Genomic DNA, 19357 nt, shown 5'->3' on the forward strand with positions numbered 1-19357 from the left:
ATGACCCTCCCCAGCAAATCTGCTGAACACTGTCACAGGCGTCTTTCTTTATCAGCATTTGACATTCAACCAATAAAAAAAAAATTCTAATCAGATGGAACATGAAGTACAGTAAGAACATTACAGTCCTAGCTGGTTTCCGTTCAGTTCACATAATTAAATACACAGCATGGCTACTATTTAGTCCAAAACAGAATAAAAATCCTCATCATGCATACAGAGCCACTTTAGTCACCATCTGTTCAAACCTAAATTTGTACCAGCGAGGGGGCGCCAATGTCACAACAGTGTGCAAGTGCACTGTTAAGAGCAAATGGTCAATGCAATGTTTCTCTTTGCAGTACAAATTGCCACAAAGGAAGACAATAAAGAAAAGACTTGCATTTATATAGCACCTTTCAGGAACCCAGGATGTCCCCAAGCAGTTTACAGCTAATTAAGTACTTTCGCAATGTAGTCACTGTTGTAATGTAGCAGGCATGGCAGCCAATTTGCTTACAACAAACTCTTCTTTGAAATAGTGCCACGGATCTTTTACATCCACCTGAAATGGCAGACAGGGCCTTCATTTAATGCCTCAACTGAAGGACAGCAGTACTGCATGGAAACGCCAGCCTCGAATGTGGACTCAAGTCTCTGGCGTGGGACTTGAACCCACAATGTTGTAACTCAGTGGCAAGAGTGCAACCACTGAGCCACAGCTGACACCTAAAGAAAAAATGATTAATTTGAAAAGCACATTTCACATCCTCAGTACATCCCAAAGTGCTTCACTGCCAATTATGTATTTTTGTAGTATTGTCACCATTGTAATGTGGAGAAGCACAGCAAGGTCCTACAAACCGAAATGGGATAATTGACCAGGTAATGTGTCTTTGTGGTGTCGAGTTGAGGGATAAAGGTTGACCAGGACAGCAAGCTGAACCCACTGCTCTTTTTCAATAGTGCCATGGGATTTTTTTTTTTACATCTACTTCTTTGGACAGACTGCTTTAACAAAAGATGGCATCTCCAACAGTGTAACACTCCCCAAGTCCTGCACTGAAACATCAACTTAGATTATGTGCTTGGCATGAGGATTTAACTCACAATTTAACCCACAAAACAGACAACTGAGCCAAGACGGACACCAAATTAAACCCGTGTGCCTTAGTCACCAACAATAAAGCAGAGCTGATTATTTAGATTAATCCAGAAGAGAAAACTTGCTTGTGAAACAAGTTTCTAACCCACGCTGAGAATAAACTGAATAGGTGAGAATAGATTAGTGTGTAATCCCTAGGCGTGTAGAATGGAATGGGCAACACTAGATCAGTATATAAACAGCCCAATTACCAACAACCAGTCAACAGGGCCACAGGTGGACGGCAGAGGAGTGGGGAGTGGCTTCTATTGCTCCACCAATGCTGAAGAGTACCAGTTATGATACTGGACTAGGAATCCAGAGGCCTGGACTAATGATACAAAGACATGAGTTCAAATCCCACCTTGGCAGCCAGGGTATTTAAATTCAATTAATTAAATAAAATCTGGAATAAAAAGCTAGTATAAGTAATGGTGACCATGAAACTGCTGGATTGTTTTTGCCCCTCTGTCCTATAAACTTGCACAGTTCTATAGTGTGAGCTGGCCTCGCTGTTAGCTCACCCAAGTGGTCATTTACAGAAATTGAGCACAGGAAGTGGTTATTCAGCTGCCTATTTCCAACCTCATTTCTCTACCCCGTCCTCATTCTTTCTGTGTCAGATACCAACCGAGTCGGGCAGGGAACAAGATCAAGAACTAAATACCCATCAGAAATGTAAAGTACTTGTCCAAAATGTTTTTGTGTAGAACTCTTTCCAACAGAGAAAGTGCCTTTAGCCCACGAGTCTGGGCTGGATTTAGTGTCGGATGTAAAAGGACAAGCAGCCAGTATCTTCTGACAATGATGCAGTAAAACACCGTTTATGTGTACAGCAATGCTTAACTCACTTAGCGAAGAAAAAGCGTCCAAACTTGTGTCCCCACTGTGCACACTTGGCTATAGAGCATAGGAAATATTGGAGAAGTTAAAGGGAACACAGGAACATAGGAGCTGGAGTAGGCCATTCGGCCCCTCGAGCCTGCCTTGCCATTCAACCAGATCATGGCTGATCTTCTACCACAACGCCACTATCCCCATATCCCACACTATCCCCATATCCCACACTATCCCCATATCCCGTGACATCTTTGATATCTGGAAATCTATCGATCTCTGTCTTGAATGTATTCACTGATTGAGCTTCCACAGCCCTCTGGGGTAGAGAACTGTAAAGATTCACCACCCTCGGAGTGAAATTCCTCATTACAGTCTTAAATGGACTACCTCTAGTTTGGAGACTAGGTCCTTGGTTCTAGATCCCCCAGCTACAGGAAACATCCTTCCTGCATCTACCCTATCGAGCCCTGTAAGAATTTGGTATGCCTCAGAAAGGTCACCTCTCATTCTCTAAACTCTAGAGAATACAGGCCCAGACTCCTCAATCTCTCCTCATAGGACAATCCTGCCATCCCAGGGATCAGTCTGGTGGGCCTTCGTTCTACTCCCTCTATGGCAAATATATCCTTCCTTAGTTAAGGAGACCACAGTACTCCAGGTGTGGTCTCTCCAAGGTCCTATACAATTGCAGTAATACTTCTTTACTCCTGTACTCAAATTCTCTTGCAATAAAGGCCAATATACCATTTGCCTTCCTAATTGCTTGCTGCACCTGCATGTTAGCTTTCACAGAATCGTTTCAGTGCAGGAGGCTGTTCAGCCCATTGTGTCCACACCAGCTCTCTGAAAGAGCAACTGACTGAGTTCCATTCCCCCACCTTCTCCCCGTAACCCTGCATATTCTTCCTTTTCATATAACTATCTAATTCCCTTTTGAATGCTTCAATTGAATCTGCCTCCACCACACTCTCCAGTAGTGCATTCCAGACCTTAACCACTCGCTGCATGAAAATGTTTTTCCTCATGTCACTTTTGCTTCTCTTACCAAATACTTTAAATCTGTGCCTTTTCGTTCTCAATCCTTTCACGAGTGGGAACTGTTTCTCTCTATCTACTCTGTCCAGACCTCTCATGTTTTTGAATACCTCTAATCAAATCATCTCTCAGCCTTCTCTTCTCCAAGGAAAACAGTCTTAACTTCTCCAATCTATCTTCATAACTGAAATTCTTAATCCCTGGAACCATTCTTGTGAATCTTTTCTGTACTCTCTCCAATGCCCTCACATCATTCCTAAAGTGCAGCGCCCAGAACTGGACACAATACTCCAGCTGAGGCCTGACTAGTTGTCTTATACAAGTATAACATAACTTTCTTGCTCTTGGACTCTATGCCCCTATTAATAAAGCATACAGTATCATGAACTTTATTAACAGTCTCTCTTTCAGTGGCTAATGAACAAGGACACCCAGGTCCCTTTGGACATCCACACTTCCCAATCTCTCAGCATTTGAGAAACGTTCTGTATTTCTGTTTTTTCTACCAAAGTGGATAACTTCACATTTTCCACATTATATTCAATCTGCCATGTTCTTGCCCACTCACTTAGCCTGTCTAAAGCCCACTAAAGCCTCTGCATCCTCCTCACAACTCACATTCCCACCTAGTTTTGTCTCATGAGGAAACTTGGAAAATTTACATTTGGTCTCCAAATAGAGATTGTGAATAGCTGGGGCTCAAGCACTGTTCCTTGCGGTACCCCACTAGTCACAGCCTACCAACCGGAGAATAACCCGTTTATTCCTACTCTCTGTTTTCTGTCCATTAACCAATTCTCAATCCATGGCAGGATATTACCCCCATTCCCGCGTGCTCTAATTTTTACTTATTAACCTGTGTGGGACCTTAGCGAAGGGAGAGGTGTTCAAAATTATGAAGGGTTTTGACAGAAATAAATAAGGAGACACTGTTTCCAAGGATTGATAACCAGAGAACACAAATTTAAAAGGGGATTTATCAAAGAGCCAGAGGCAGGATCAGAATTTTTTTTTTTAAATGCAGCGAGTTATGATCTGGAATGCAATGGCTGAAACAGATTCAATCGGAATTTTCAAAAGGGATTTGTATGAATACTGGAAAAAAGAAAGATTTTTCAGGCCAATGAGGAAAGAGCAGGGGGGAGTAAAACTAATTGGATAGCTCTTTCAAAAATGGGCCAAATGGCACGTGCACGTCAGAGAGGAGAGAGAACAGATCACCACCACATACCTCGCTCAATGTCATCCATTTGAGAAACCGGCGAAATTCTTTCCTTTGGAGGAGAACTCTTTGGTGGAAAGGAAGCCCTGGCATTGAGACGCATTTGTTGCCCCAGGCGATTAGTCTGCTGATCGAGGCGAGATTGGATTTTGCTACTTCCTTCCGCTCTGCATGGAATCATAGCAATTTTACAGAAACAGCTCACTGGGTGCCCTGCCCCATTTCCCTCCACATGAGTTCCCCCCACCACCCACCCCCAGTCTAATCCTACTTCCTTTAATATTCCAATTTCAAAACACTTAACTAATTCTCTCTTGATATGAATTCATGGGTTCTGCTTCAACATTGAGAAGAAAAATAAAATTACAAAACCAGGAAGGCCCCCCCGCCTCCCCCAACCCAGCCCTCTCTTTCCCCTCCTTTCCTGAACGTGTAAGGGTGGCTTGCTGGGGCAGTGCAGAGGGCAACTAAGAGACAACCAGTTGCGGGACTAGAGGCACATGCCTCCCTTCCCTGATGAACACGCAGGAATAATAAACTGAGCAGACATATACCAAGACTGAAGAAGTGCTGCATTGCCAAAGACGCTGTCTGTTCCAATAGCAGACTGAATGACAAGAGCAAATTCAAAGTGATACAAAGATGAAAAGGACTTGTATAAATTCTGATAGGAGAAAGGGGTTGGAGTTCACTGGTTTGAATAAAAGAAAACACAAAAACATGCAAAGAGGAAAAGCAAACCAATAAAGCTAAACTTAATAGATATAACCCAAAGAAAACCAAAGGCTATTGGATAGGTACAAAAATTATTTTAAAAACTAATGCATTTTATCACAAAAGGGCTGGAATACAAAGAGTTGGGAGTTATGTTGCCGATGTACAGAATAAGAGGTGATCTTATTGAAACATAAAATTCTGAAGGGGCTTGGCAGGGTAGATGCTGAGATATGCTCCCCCTTGTGGGAACAAGGGGGCATAGTTTCATGACAGAGATGAGAAATTTCTTCTCTCAGAAAGTTGTGAATCTTTGTAATTTTCTAACCCAGAGAGCTATGGAGGCTGGGTCATTGAATACATTCAAGGCTGAGATAGACAGATTCTTGAACTACAGGGGAGTCAAGGGTTACGTGGAACAGGCAGAAAAGTGCAGTTAAGGCCAAAATCAGATCAGCTATGATCTTATTGAACGGTGGAGCATGCTCAAAGAGACGTTTGGCCTACACCTGCTCCTAATACTTATGTTTTACAGTTAGATCCCCTCAGGAATACTGCATTCGTTTCTGGGCACTGCACCTCAGGAAGGATACATTGGCCTTGCAGTGTAGATACACCAGAATTCTTTTGGGGACGTGGGCATCACTGGCAATGCCAGCATTCGTTGCCCATCCCTAATTGTCCTTGACAACAGAGTAGCTTGCTAGGCCATTTCAAGAGGGCAGTTAAGAGTCATCCACATTGCTGTGGGTCTGGTGCCACATGTAGGCCAGGCCAGACCAGGTAAGGATGGCAGATTTCCTTCCCTAAAAGACATAAGTGAACCTGATGCATTTTTAAGACAGTCGATGATAATTTCATGGCACCATTACTGAGATTAATTAATTGCATTAATTAATTACATTTAAAATTCCATCAGCTACCATGATCATATTTGAACCCAGTTCCCCGGGGCAATTGCGTGGGCCTCTGGATTACTAGTCCAGCGCCATTACCACTACGTCACCCTCTCCTTGTAGGTTTAAGCGCCATTCCAGAAACATAAGCGCACAATTTAGGCTGACACTCCAGTGCAGTACTCAGGCAGCACTGTGCTGGCAGAGCTGCCGTTAAACAGAGGCCCCATCTTCCCTCTTAGGTGGACTTAAAAGATCCTCCCACGGCACTATTTGTAAAAAAAAAGAGCAGCAGAGTTTTTTTTTTAAAGAGATACAGCACTGAAACAGGCCCTTCGGCCCACCGAGTCTGTGCCGACCATCAACCACCCACTTATACTAATCCTACCCTAATTCCATATTCCTACCACATCCCCACCTGTTCCTATATTTCCCTACCACCTACCTATACTAGGGGCAATTTATAATGGCCAATTAACCTATCACCCTGCAAGTCTTTGGCATGTGGGAGGAAACCGGAGCACCCGGAGAAAACCCACGCAGACACAGGGAGAACTTGCAAACTCCACACAGGCAGTACCCAGATTTGAACCCGGGTCGCTGGAGCTGTGAGGTTGCGGTGCTAACCACTGCGCCACTGTGCCGCTGTGCCACTGTTGCCCCGAGTCTTCTGGCCAACACTTATTCCAACAACACTAACATTCATTATCTGGTTATTCTAATTTTTTTCTGTGGGAGCTTCCTGTGTTGAAATTGGTCGTCGTATATTCCTACAATGCAACAATGATTAGTTTTTAGAAGTACTCTAATGGATGCCCTGGTTGTACAAGGTGTTATATAATTGGAAGTGCTTTCTTTCTATCCCATGCATGGCTGATAATTGTTACAGGTACCACTGAAAACATCCATTAAGATTGCTACCTAGCCAGTAGAGATTGAACATTGGTACCAGTTACACAGGACATCTTGCATTAGATGATGAATACAAGTTGAAAAAAAAAGTGAGGAGCTACACCTTCGTCATACCTAGCACAAATGAAGATGGTTATGGTTGTTGGAGGTCAATCAGCTCAGTCCCAGGACATCACTGCAGGAGTTCCACAGGGTAGTGTCCCAAGCCCAACCATCTTCAGCTGCTTCATCAATGACCATCCTTATATCATAAGGTCAGAAGTGGGGATGTTCATTGATGAATGCAGAATGTTCAGCACCATTTGCAACTCCTCAGATACTGAAGCATTCCATGTCCATGTCTTGTTGCATATGGACAACATCCAAGCTTGGGTCGATGTGTGGCGACAATGTTACTTGCCACTTAACTGCCAAGCAATGACCATCTCAAACAGGAGAGAATCTAACCATCTTCCCTTGATGTTCAATGGCATTACCATCGCTGAATCCCCCATGATCAACATCCTAGGGGTTACCATTGACCAGAAACTGAACTGGACCAGCCACATAAATGCTGTGGCTACAAGAGCAGGTCAGAGACTGGGAATTCTGTGACAAGTAACTCACCTCCTGTCTTCCCAATGGCCATCCACTATCGATAAGGCACAAGTCAGGAGTCTGATGGAATATTCTCCACTTGCCTGGATGGCTACAGCTCCAACAACACTCAAGAAGCTCGACACCATCCAGGACAAAGCAGCTCGCTTGACTGGCACCCCATCCACCAACATTCGTTCCCTCCACCACTGTGCAGCTCACCAAGGCTCCTTAGACAGCAACTTCCAAACCCACAACCACTACCACCTAGAAGGACAAGGGCAGCAGATACTTGGGAACACCACCACCTGAAGTTCCTCTTCAGGCCACACACAATCCTGACTTGGAACTATATCGCCGTTCCTTCACTGTCACTGGGTCAAAATCCTGGAACTCCCTTCCTAACAGCACTGTTGGTGTACCTACACCCCAAGGACAGAGGCAGTTCAAGAAGTCACCTCACCACCACCTTCTCAAGGGCAATTAGGGATGGACAATAAATGCTGGCCTAACCAGCGACGCCCACATCCCATGACTGAATAAAATAAAAAGCTTCAAGATATGAGCTTAAGTCTTAATACACTTCCAATTAATATCTGTATACGATAATACAGACTGGGACCATCCTGCTCAAAATTGAGTTTGCAGACTCAAAGTGCTAGCTCCAAACCTCAATCCTATCCTCGTCAAGTGACAATGTGGTCATTTGGTAGTCAGGGTGATTAGGAAGGGCACTTGAAGATAATAAAATGTGCATATGGACACTGCCTCTGGCCATAGTGGGTACCAACATTTTGGTAGCACCTCACACACATTAAGAGTGCCTATGTAGGCAAATGCAGCAGCCATTTTTGTGCAACAACATCTCGCGAACAACCAGATGAATGGCCAGTTATACTGTTTTATGCCAATGTAGGGCCAAATGTTGGCCAGTATACTGGGAGAAGTCCCTGTTCTTTTACCCCCAAAAGTGACATATAATCTTCAACATTGCCTAAGCTGGCGAACAGGGTCTCATTTCACCTTTTATCTGAAGGAGAGCACCTTGGACAATGCAACACTCCCTTAGCATTGCCCTGGAGTGGCCGCCTAGATTGTGCACTGATGTGGCTTCAGGCCCTTAAACAACAGGGCTACCAACTAAGCTAAGTTGAGACATTTCTAGGTGATATCAGAGGAAGAAAATTAAGATAAAACAAAACTTAGTTATTCTGTGCAAGTACAGATGAACATGTACAGACTTATGTGGTCAAATTACTTGTAAAGCCAATTAGTTGGACAGTGTCCAAACCTCTAACCCCCTACATCTTAACTTTAAGGGTGTTAAGTTTTAAAGTATGACTCAATTTTTTTCTGCTCACTAAGGTAAGGGTGTGTGCGCTAGAGAATAGAATTCTTCCCACTTCCGGCACCCACTGTCGGCCTCGAGCCTCATGAGATTTAATAGATACACTTGCTCTATTCCGCCCCATTCTAACCTCATAGCAGTGCCCACCCCCACCCCCCCACCCCCACCCCGACTACTCCAGTATAACTTTTTCCCATTTCTCAAACCAATCCATCTGGGGCCTCTGAGTGAGATTGCCAATAATAACAAAGGGTTGTGAACATTTGGAAATCTCAGAGGGTTGTGAATGCTCCATCATTGAATACATTTAATGCTGGGATAGATAGATTTTTGGTCTCTCAGGGAATCAAGGAATATGGCGAGCGGGTGGGAAAGTAGAGTTGAATCCTAAGATCAGCCATGATCGTTTTGAATGGGCCATATGGTCGACTCCTGCTCTATTTCATGTGTGTTCTTGTGAATTAGGGATATGCACGATAGGTTTAAGCCCCCACTGGAATCATATGGCACAGAGGGAGGCTATTGGGCCCCATAATGTCTGTGCTGGCTGCTGAAATTGCTACCCAATTAGTCCCATGCCCTCGCTCTTTCTCCCTGCAAATCTTTCTTTTTCAAGTTTCTATCCAATTTCTTTTGAAAGTTACTACTGAATCTGTTCCAAACCTCTTCAGGCAGTGAATTCCAGATCATAAGAACTTGCTGCATTAAAAAAACTAATTCTCATCTCCCCTTGGTTCTTTTGCCAATTATCTTAAATCTATGTCCTTTGGTTACTGACCTATTGCCAGTGGAAACAATTTCTCCTTATTTGCTCTTTCAAAATGTTTGAATTTTGAACACCTCTATTAAAGCCTCCCTTAACCTTCTCTAGGAAGGACCATACCATAACTAAAATCTCTCATCCCTGGTATCATTCTAATAAACCTCCTCTGCACCCTCTACAAGTTCTGACTAAGAACTGGGTTAAGAATGCCCAAACTCATTTTACAGTCAATTCCATTTAATGGTCCACATTTATTGCAATGTATTTTTTTTTTTGAAAGGTGATCCTTGCCCATTGATGTAGAGAGGTACAATGCCAGAAAGTGGGAGGGCACACTGGCCATCAGGTATTGCACCAACACATGCAGCACGCACCACCCACCTGGTTTTCTTCACCGTGATGTTGCTGCTGAGTTTCTCCAGTCGATATTCTCCAGTGTCGTGATTTACTATGAGAATGCACTCCTTCAGGTAAGGTCTCTTTGAGCCTTTAAACACTGACATGGGTGGCGTTGAACCCTGTTTAAGTAAAGGCAGTCATTTCAGTTTGGAAAGAAAAGAAATATCACACTGAGACCAGCATTAAGTATGTGGCGTTGTGATCTGGAATGCACTACCTAAAATACGGTGGAAGCAGATTCAATAGTAACTTTCAAACAGGAATTGGATAAATAATTGAAAAAGGAGAAATTTGCAGGGCTATGGGGAAAGAGCAGGGGAGTGAGACGAATTGGATAGTTCTTTCAAAGAGCCAGCACAGACACGATAGGCCGAATGGCTTCTTTCTGTGCTCTATCATTCTATGATTCTATAAGGTTGCAAGGAAAGACATGAGTAGATATGGAGAAACTGTTTCTAGTACTAGAATGTTTGTTAACCAGTGGATACAGATTTAAGATAATTAGCAAAAGAACCAAAGGGGACATCAGGAAAAGAAAAAAAATTACACAGCAAGTTGTCACGATGTGGAATGCGCTGCCTGAAAGGATGGTGGAAGCAAATTAAATAATAACGTTCAAAAGGGAATTGGATAAATACCTGAAGGGGAGAAAAAATTGCAAGGCTGCGGGGAAAAAGCAGGGAAGTGGAACTAATTTTATAGAACTACCAAAGAGCCAGCACAGGCACTATTGACTGTACAGTCTCCTTCTGTGCTCTATGATATGCAGGTCTCTGTGAAGTGAATTGAGAAACTTGGTGACTGGTTGACACACAGAGTTACAATTATGACGATTGAGGCAAAAGACCATGGTTCAGAGTCTCCCATCTTAGATAGGCGTTGTATCTCCTTCGCTAAAGGAATCCCCCAATTCTCATCCCAACTGAAAAACCAAGGCAAAAGGGTCAAATCTGCAGAGCACCAAAACTGGAAGAAAGAGAAAAGGTAAGTTAGCAAGTAGTTGGATATTCTCAATTTGGGTTTCAAAAGACTGTAAATTGTCTGAAGAGAACAGAGAGTATGGAAAAATTCTGTAGTTTTGCTGTTCTGGGAAGAAAACATTAGAGCAACAGATAATGCGATCAATGTTCATCTCCACATGGAAACGGAGATTTATATCTGAGAATAAAATTCAGTATAATCCATTATAAAAGTAAAGGGTGGCAGCTTCCGGTGAGGTCACGCCAAGGGTAAATGCCAGAAGCTGGTGGGTCCTGCAAATGGTGAAGACAGGTTGATGTTTCCGGCAACAATAACTTGTATTTTATAACACCTTTAATTTAGTAAAATGTCCCAAGGTGCTTCATGCAGGAGAGTTATCAGACAAAATTTGACACCTAGGAGAAATTTACTGAGTGGTGAGAATGTGGAACACGTTACCACAGAGTGGTGGAGGCAAATAGCTTAGATTCATTTAAGGAGAATCTAGATAAATACATGTGGGAAAGGAATAGAAGGAACTGCTGATCAGGTTAGATGAAATAAGGTGAGAGGAGGCTCGAGGGGAGCCGGGCTAGTTACCTCTGAAGTGCAGTTACTGTTATATTCACAATTAGACCAGTTCACAATATACATACAATGCCAACATTCTGTGCTTGAAGATATAATTAAAATGGAGCATTTTGAATATTATATACAAATATTTATATTTAGTAAAACGTCCCAAGGTACTTCGCAGTAGAAAACAGAATTTGACACCAAGCTGCAGAAGAAGCAATTCAGACAGATGATCCAAAAACTTGGTCAAATAAGTAGGTTTTAAGGGGCATCTTAAAGAGGAGAAAAAAGTAACAAGGAGGTGTCCAGGGACTGAATTTCAGAGCTTTCAGTCTAAGCAGGTGAAGCTGCGACTGCCATTGGTGGAGTGCTTAAAATTGGGGATGCACAAGAGATCAAAAAGAGCGCAGAGATCTTGCAGGGGTGTAGGGCAGGAGGAGGTTAGAGGGATAAGGAGGAGAGAGGCCACGGAAGGATCTGAAAATAAGGATGCAAGTTTTTAAATTAAAGCAAGGTTGGAGCTCAAAGGGACCAAAAGAAATTTTCCCCCTTTGGCAGGACAGGACAAATTTCCATTCTCCATACCATCCATCCATTGCTCTGGTCTCCAAGTGCCACTGTTAATTTAGTTCCACATGGAGATGCAATTTTGCAGTCTGGCTTCAAGACACAGAAAACGGTGTCTTTTATAGGAACACGGGAACAGGTCGTTTAGCCGCTCAAGATGGTTCTGCTATTCAGTGAGATCATGTCTCATCTGTGACCCAACTCCACATACGTCTTTGCCCCCATATTCTTTAACACCCCGGGTTAACAAAAATCTATCAATCTCAGATTTAAAAATAACAATTTGTCCAGCATCAATTGTCGTTTGTGCAAGACAGTTCCAAACTTCTACCACTCTTTGCGTGTAAAAGTGTTCCCTAACTTCAGCCTTGAAATGTCTGGCCCTAATTTTTAGACTATGCTTTCTAGTCCTAGACTCCCCAACCAGCAAAAAATTGTTTCTCTCTATGTACCCTATGAGTTCACCAAATCTTTAAACTTCAATGAAATCACCCTTCTAGGAATACAGCCCTAGTTTGTGTAATCTCTCCTCTTAATTCAACCCTTGCAGTCCAGGTATCATTCTGGTAAATCTATACTACTTCTTCTTTGGCCTCCTTGTCTCGAGAGACAATGGGTAAGCGCCTGGAGGTGGTCAGTGGTTTGTGAAGCAGCGCCTGGAGTGGCTATAAAGGCCAATTCTAGAGTGACAGATTCTTCCACAGGTGCTGCAGATAAAATTGGTTGGCGGGGCTGTTACACAGTTGGCTCTCCCCTTGCGGTTCTGTCTTTTTTCCTGCCAACTGCTAAGTCTCTTCGACTCGTCACACTTTAGCCCCGTCTTTATGGCTGTCCGCCAGCTCTGGCGAACGCTGGCAACTGACTCCCACGACTTGTGATCAATGTCACAGGACTTCATGTCGCGTTTGCAAACGTCTTTATAGCGGAGACATGGACGGCCGGTGGGTCTGGTACCAGTGACGAGCTCGCAGTACAATGCATCCTTGGGGATCCTGCCATCTTCCATGCGGCTCACATGGCCAAGCCATCTCAGGCGCTGCTGGCTTAGTAGGGTGTATATGCTGGGGATGTTAGCTGCCTCGAGGACTTCTGTGTTGGAGATACGGTCCTGCCACCTGATGCCAAGGATTCTCCGGAGGCAGCGAAGATGGAATGAATTGAGACGTCGCTCTTGGCTGATGTACGTTGTCCAGGCCTCGCTGCCGTAGAGCAAGGTACTGAGGACACAGGCTTGATACACTTGGACTTTTGTGTTCTCTGTCAGTGCGCCATTTTCCCACACTCTCTCGGCCAGTCTGGACATAGCAGAGGAAGCCTTTCCCATGCGCTTGTTTAATTCTGCATCTAGAGACAGGTTACTGGTGATAGTTGAGCCTAGGTAGGTGAACTCTTGAACCACTTCCAGAGTGTGATCGCCGATATTGATAGATGGGGCATTTCTGACGTCCTGTCCCATGATGTTCGTTTTCTTGAGGCTGATGGTTAGGCCAAATTCATTGCAGGCAGCCGCAAACCTGTCGATGAGTCTCTGCAGACACTCTTCAGTGTGAGATGTTAATGCAGCATCGTCAGCAAAGAGGAGTTCCCTGATGAGGACTTTCCGTACTTTGGTCTTCGCTTTTAGACGGGCAAGGTTGAACACTATACTACATCTATACTACACTTCCTCCAAGACCAGTATATCCTTAAGGTGTGGTGCCCAGACCTGCTCACAGTCCTCCAGGTGTTGCCTGACTAGGACTTAGCATTAATCTGGGATGGATTTGAAAAGTCGTTCCCAGCAATGAAAGAAGAGTGTGTTACCTCCTGTTCCCACCCAATCCCCTGGTAATTCATGTGTGAATAAGCAGGATGCCAACATCAAGATCAGTTTGCATACGTACCTCTATGTTTGGCAAGGTGATGGTGATTTGTTCCCCTTTACCCACTTCGAGATCACCTTCGCATGCCGTGTCAATGGATGCTGGTTTGAAATCATCTGGAACGAAGAAGCAAGGATATTTTAACAACGATCAAGGACCCAGGCAGACTGCAACCCCTCCCTCAAATAAACGAGGCACCTATTGCCAGGCATGATATGAAGCCATGTAGACAGGGAAGAACCCAAGTTCGATGCCTGGCACATATATATAAAAAAAACTAGCCGATCTCACTGGTTGATAGAAGGCTCTCAAACCCTTTGGATGAAAGCTTTAAAAACAAAAAAAAGAGTAAAAAGCAGCCAGGGTACCCGATAACCCCTTGCACCTGTGGGTGTCAGGCAAGGATAGGATCAAACTCAGTGCGACGCCCCACCTTCCCAAGTCAAATAAGAACAAAGAACAGTACAGCACAGGAACAGGCCATTCGGCCCTCCAAGCCTGCGCCGATCTTGATGCCTGCCGAAACTAACACCTTCTGCACTTCCGGGGCCCACATCCCTCTATTCCCTTCCTATTCATGTATTTGTCAAGATGTCTCTTAAACGTCGCTATCGTATCTGCTTCCACCACCTCCCCAGGCAGCAAGTTCCAGGCACTCACCACCCTCTGTGTAAAAAAAACTTACCTCGCACATCCCCTCTAAACTTTGCCCCTCGCACCTTAAACCTATGTCCCCTAGTAACTGACTCTTCCACCCTGGGAAAAAGCTTCTGACTATCCACTCTGTCCATGCCACTCATAACTTTGTAAACCTCTATCATGTCGCCCCTCCACCTCCGTCGTTCCAGTGAAAACAATCCAAGTTTTTCCAACCTCTCCTCATAGCTAATGCCCTCCAGACCAGGCAACATCCTGGTAAACCTCCTCTGCACCCTCTCCAAAGCCTCCACGTCCTTTTGGTAGTGTGGCGACCAGAATTGCACGCAATATTCTAAGTGTGGCCTAACTAAGGTTCTGTACAGCTGCAGCATGACTTGCCAATTTTTCTACTCTATGCCCCGACCGATGAAGGCAAGCATGCCGTATGCCTTCTTGATTACCTTATCCACCTGCGTTGCCACTTTCAGTGACCTGTGGACCTGTACGCCCAGATCTCTCTGCCTGTCAATACTCCTAAGGGTTCTGCCATATACTGTATACTTCCCACCTGCATTAGATCTTCCAAAATGCATTACCTCACATTTGTCCGGATTAAATTCCATCTGCCATTTCTCCGCCCAAGTCTCCAACCGATCTATATCCTGCTGTATCCTCTGACAATCCTCATCATTATCCGCAACTCCACCAACCTTTGTGTCGTCCGCAAACTTACTAATCAGACCAGCTACATTTTCCTCCAAATCATTTATATATACTACAAACAGCAAAGGTCCCAGCACTGATCCCTGCGGAACACCACTAGTCACATCCCTCCATTCAGAAAAACACCCATTCACTGTTACCCTCTGTCTTCTGTGACCGAGCCAGTTCTGTATCCATCTTGCCAGCTCACCTCTGATCCCGTGTGACTTCACCTTTTGCACCAGTCTGCCATGCGGGACCTTGTCAAAGGCTTTACTAAAGTCCATATAGACAACATCCACCGCCCTTCCCTCATCAATCATCTTCGCCACTTCCTCAAAAAGCCCAATCAAATTAGTAAGACACGACCTCCCCTTCACAAAACCATGCTGTCTCTCGCTAATAAGTTCGTTTGTTTCCAAATGGGAGTAAATCCTGTCCCGAAGAATCCTCTCTAATAATTTCCTGACCACTGACGTAAGGCTCACCGGCCTATAATTTCCTGGATTATCCTTGCTACTCTTCTTAAACAAAGGAACAACATTGGCTATTTTCCAGTCCTCTGGGACCTCACCTGTAGCCAATGAGGATGCAAATATTTCTGTCAAGGCCCCAGCAATTTCTTCCCTTGCCTCCCTCAGTATTCTAGGGTAGATCCCATCAGGCCCTGGGGACTTATCTACCTTGATGCTTTGCAAGACACCCAACACATCCTCCTTTTTGATAATGAGATGACTCAGACTATCTGCACTCCCTTCCTTCGGCTCATCACCCACCAAGTCCTTCTCCTTGGTGAATACTGATGCAAAGCACCTCGCCCATTTCCTCTGGCACCACGCATACATTCCCATCTCTGTCCTTGAGTGGGCCGACCCTTTCCCTGGTAACCCTCTTGCTCTTTATATATGTATAAAAAGCCTTGGGATTTTCCTTAATCCTGTTTGCCAATGACTTTTCATGACCCCTTTTAGTCCTCCTAACTCCTTGCTTAAGTTCCTTCCTACTGTCTTTATATTCCTCAAGGGCTTCATCTGTTCCTAGCCTTCCAGCCCTTACGAATGCTTCCTTTTTCTTTTTGACTAGGCTCACAATATCCCATGTTATCCAAGCTTCCCGAAACTTGCCAAACTTGTCTTTCTTCCTCACAGGAACACACTGGTCATGGATTCTAATCAGCTGACGTTTGAAAGACTCCCACATGTCAGATGTTGATTTACCCTCAAACAGCCGCCCCCAATCTAATTCTTCAGTTCCTGCCTAATATTGATATAATTAGCCTTCCCCCAATTTAGCACCTTCACCCGAGGACTACTCTTATCCTTATCCACAAGTACCTGAAAACTTATGGAATTATGGTCACTGCTCCCGAAATGCTCCCCCACTGAAACTTCGACCACCTGGCCGGGCTCATTCCCCAATACCAGGTCCAGAATGGCCCATCCCTAGTTGGACTATCTACATACTGTTTCAAGAAGCCCTCCTGGATACTCCTCACAAATTCTGCCCCATCCAAGCCCCTAGCACTAAGTGAGTCCCAGTCAATATTGGGGAAGTTAAAATCACCCACCACTACAACCCTGTTACCTTTACATCTTTCCAAAATCTGTCTACATAGCTGCTGACACTTGCTGACTGGGCTCATGTGAAGGATGGCTGCTTGGGTCAAGACATGCTAATGCTTCTGGAAGGGGCATTTAGAAAAAAAAAGGGTGTGGGGTGTGGTGCAGAATCCAAGTTGGAGGAGGTGGTGAGCTGGTGAACATTTTTCTGTTTCACTTACAAAATTGCCATGCAGTAAAAGAACAGCTGACCCATCAAGCCTGCCTCACACCACAATTGCCAGATCATGAATAAAAGCTTCCATACCCCATCCCTGCTCACCCACGTGATCTCCCAGGAGAGGCAACATATAAACAACACAGGGACAAGAAGGGAAAACAATACTCTGGAAAATTCCTCTTGGACCCCCCACCCACTCTCTGGCAATCGAAACCAGTCCAGATCACACAGATACTTGCATTCTATATGATGCGATCTGTGCCCCAGTCAGGAACTGGTCTAGCTCCCTCTCGAAAGGATAGACAGAGTCAGCAGGCTTCATATTCCCGAAGAATAGGTTGGATTTAACCTACCTCTCAGATTTCCATTAAAACAACTGTTTCCAAGAAACAAAAAATGGATGGAATTGAGGAATTCCTAATTGCTAATTTTATTCTGCTCCTGAAGGCACCATAGTCTTGCTGGAATACAATTCTGCAGGCACCAGACTCAGTCCAGTACCTCACCAGATGGAGAGAGACTGGGGATAAGGGGGCCATTTCCACTCATGCACAAAAGGTGATCTAATTGAGATTTTAAAGATAATTAAAAGGATTTGATCCGGTAGATAGAAAGTAACACTTCCTCTGTTGGGTGGGGGAGTCCAGAACAATGGAGCATAAATTTCAAGTAAGAGCTAGGCCATTAAGGGCCAACATCAGGGAGAATGTCTTCACACAGAAGGCTATCTGGAACTTTCTCCCCAAAAGCCTTTGAGGCTGATCGGTGGAGAGGAAAGGCGGGGGGCCTGATCGAGTGAAAATTGAAAAATGGAGATTGATTAATTTTTGTTGGTAAATGTATTGAGGGTTGCAGATCCAAGGCAGGTAGGTGGAGTTAAGATACAGAGCAGCATGATCTAAATGAATGAAGGAGCAGACCCGAGGGGCTGAGTGGCCTACTCCTGTTCCTATGTAACTAACAGAAGATTTAATAAATGTTTTTAAAATCGCACAGAGTTTTGACAGAGTCAATGGAGAAGGGGGGGTGGGGGTAGTCTGCTCCTCTAGCTGGGGAGTCAGTGACAAGGGGGGCTGTCATCAATTTAAAATTAGCTGCAGTTACAGTGTGTACCATCTACAAGATGCACTGCAGCAACTTGCCAAGGCTCCTTCAACAGCATCCGCCAAATCCACAACCTCTACTTCCTAAAGGACAAGGGCAGCAGATGCATGGGAACACCATCTCCTGCAAGCTCCCCTCCAAGTCACACATTACCCTGGCTTGGACATACACTGCCATTTACTGCTGCTAAGTCAAAATGCTGGAACTCCCTTCGTAACAACACTGTGGGTGTACCTACATCACACGGACTGCAGCGGTTCAAGGAGGTGACTCACCACCACCACCTTCTCAAAGGCAATTAGGGATGGGCAATGCCCACATCCCATGTACAAATAAAAAAAGGTCAGTAAGAGATTGAGGAGAGGTTAGGATCACTGTGACTTTTAAAGGAAATTTATATTTAAGCAAAAGGAAGATGCAGGGCAATGGGGTGAGAGCAGGGCATTGGGTTTAGTTTCTGATTTCCCTAGCAAAGAGACAAATGACTTATTTCTCTATTGTCATTATCTGCTGTCAGCCTTGACACTGAACAGCAGCAGGCAATTCAGGAAGGGATAGGGGCGTGTGGATGGGGCATGGAGTGGCAAGCAGGATTAATTTTGTGTGTCATTTTAACCACAACAGATACTTAAGGTAATACAAGACGGTAACTATCTGAGGCAACAGATGACATTAGCATCTGTGCAGGGAGAAACAGAGTTGATGTTTGGAATCGGATATGACCCTTCTTCACCGGTTCTAATAAAAAAGTCATATCCAGCTGTTTCGCTCTCCACAGATGCTGCCAGACCTGCTGAGTATTTCCAGCCCTTACTGTTTCTATTCCAGATTTCCAGCATCCACAGCATTTTGCTTTTAAGATGACATTAGCCACTAATCAATCCCGTAATTGCCTCACACCCAGCCACGAACATTTTCTGAAAGGCTACATTGAATAGCAAACCATCAGCAGTAGGATTTCTGGCTGACTTTTTTCTAACCTCCTCCCCAGCTCTAGGCACTGAGCCTACCTACAAATATCCTAAAGCAGAGATTAAAATCTAGCTTGGAAATGTGCTGGTCTGTATTAGGTCAGTCCTATTATTACATTTGCCTACTGAGCCATCACGTATCACATGTACATCCAGCATTTTGATTGCTCAACTAATTCTTAATTCAAACATAAAATGTAACAAATAGTCATAGGATATGAGTCACATATGCAATACAAACAGCTGAAACCAGGATTTCCCCAACACTTTCAGTGCTCTGATCTCCCTCTCCCTTTCCTTCACTACCTCTCCACTTTTTCTCCAACTCTTCCTCCTGTTCTACCTTCCTCCTTCCCTATTCCAACTCCG

General features: G+C 44.4%; 1 protein-coding gene across 1 annotated transcript in view; it reads right to left on the reverse strand.

The window, feature by feature from the left end:
• Positions 1 to 19357, reverse strand: part of eaf2 (ELL associated factor 2) — a 34459-nt gene that overhangs the window by 13790 nt on the left and 1312 nt on the right. Inside the window, exons 2-4 of the mRNA XM_068034829.1 lie at positions 13815 to 13909; positions 9811 to 9947; positions 4230 to 4387 (exon numbers count right to left, since the gene is read on the reverse strand). Of these exons, the coding sequence (XP_067890930.1) occupies positions 4230 to 4387; positions 9811 to 9947; positions 13815 to 13909 (390 nt within the window). The remainder of the gene's footprint in view (positions 1 to 4229; positions 4388 to 9810; positions 9948 to 13814; positions 13910 to 19357) is intronic.

Source organism: Heterodontus francisci, chromosome 7, assembly GCF_036365525.1.
Source record: "Heterodontus francisci isolate sHetFra1 chromosome 7, sHetFra1.hap1, whole genome shotgun sequence".
In the NCBI taxonomy this organism is placed as follows: domain Eukaryota; kingdom Metazoa; phylum Chordata; class Chondrichthyes; order Heterodontiformes; family Heterodontidae; genus Heterodontus; species Heterodontus francisci.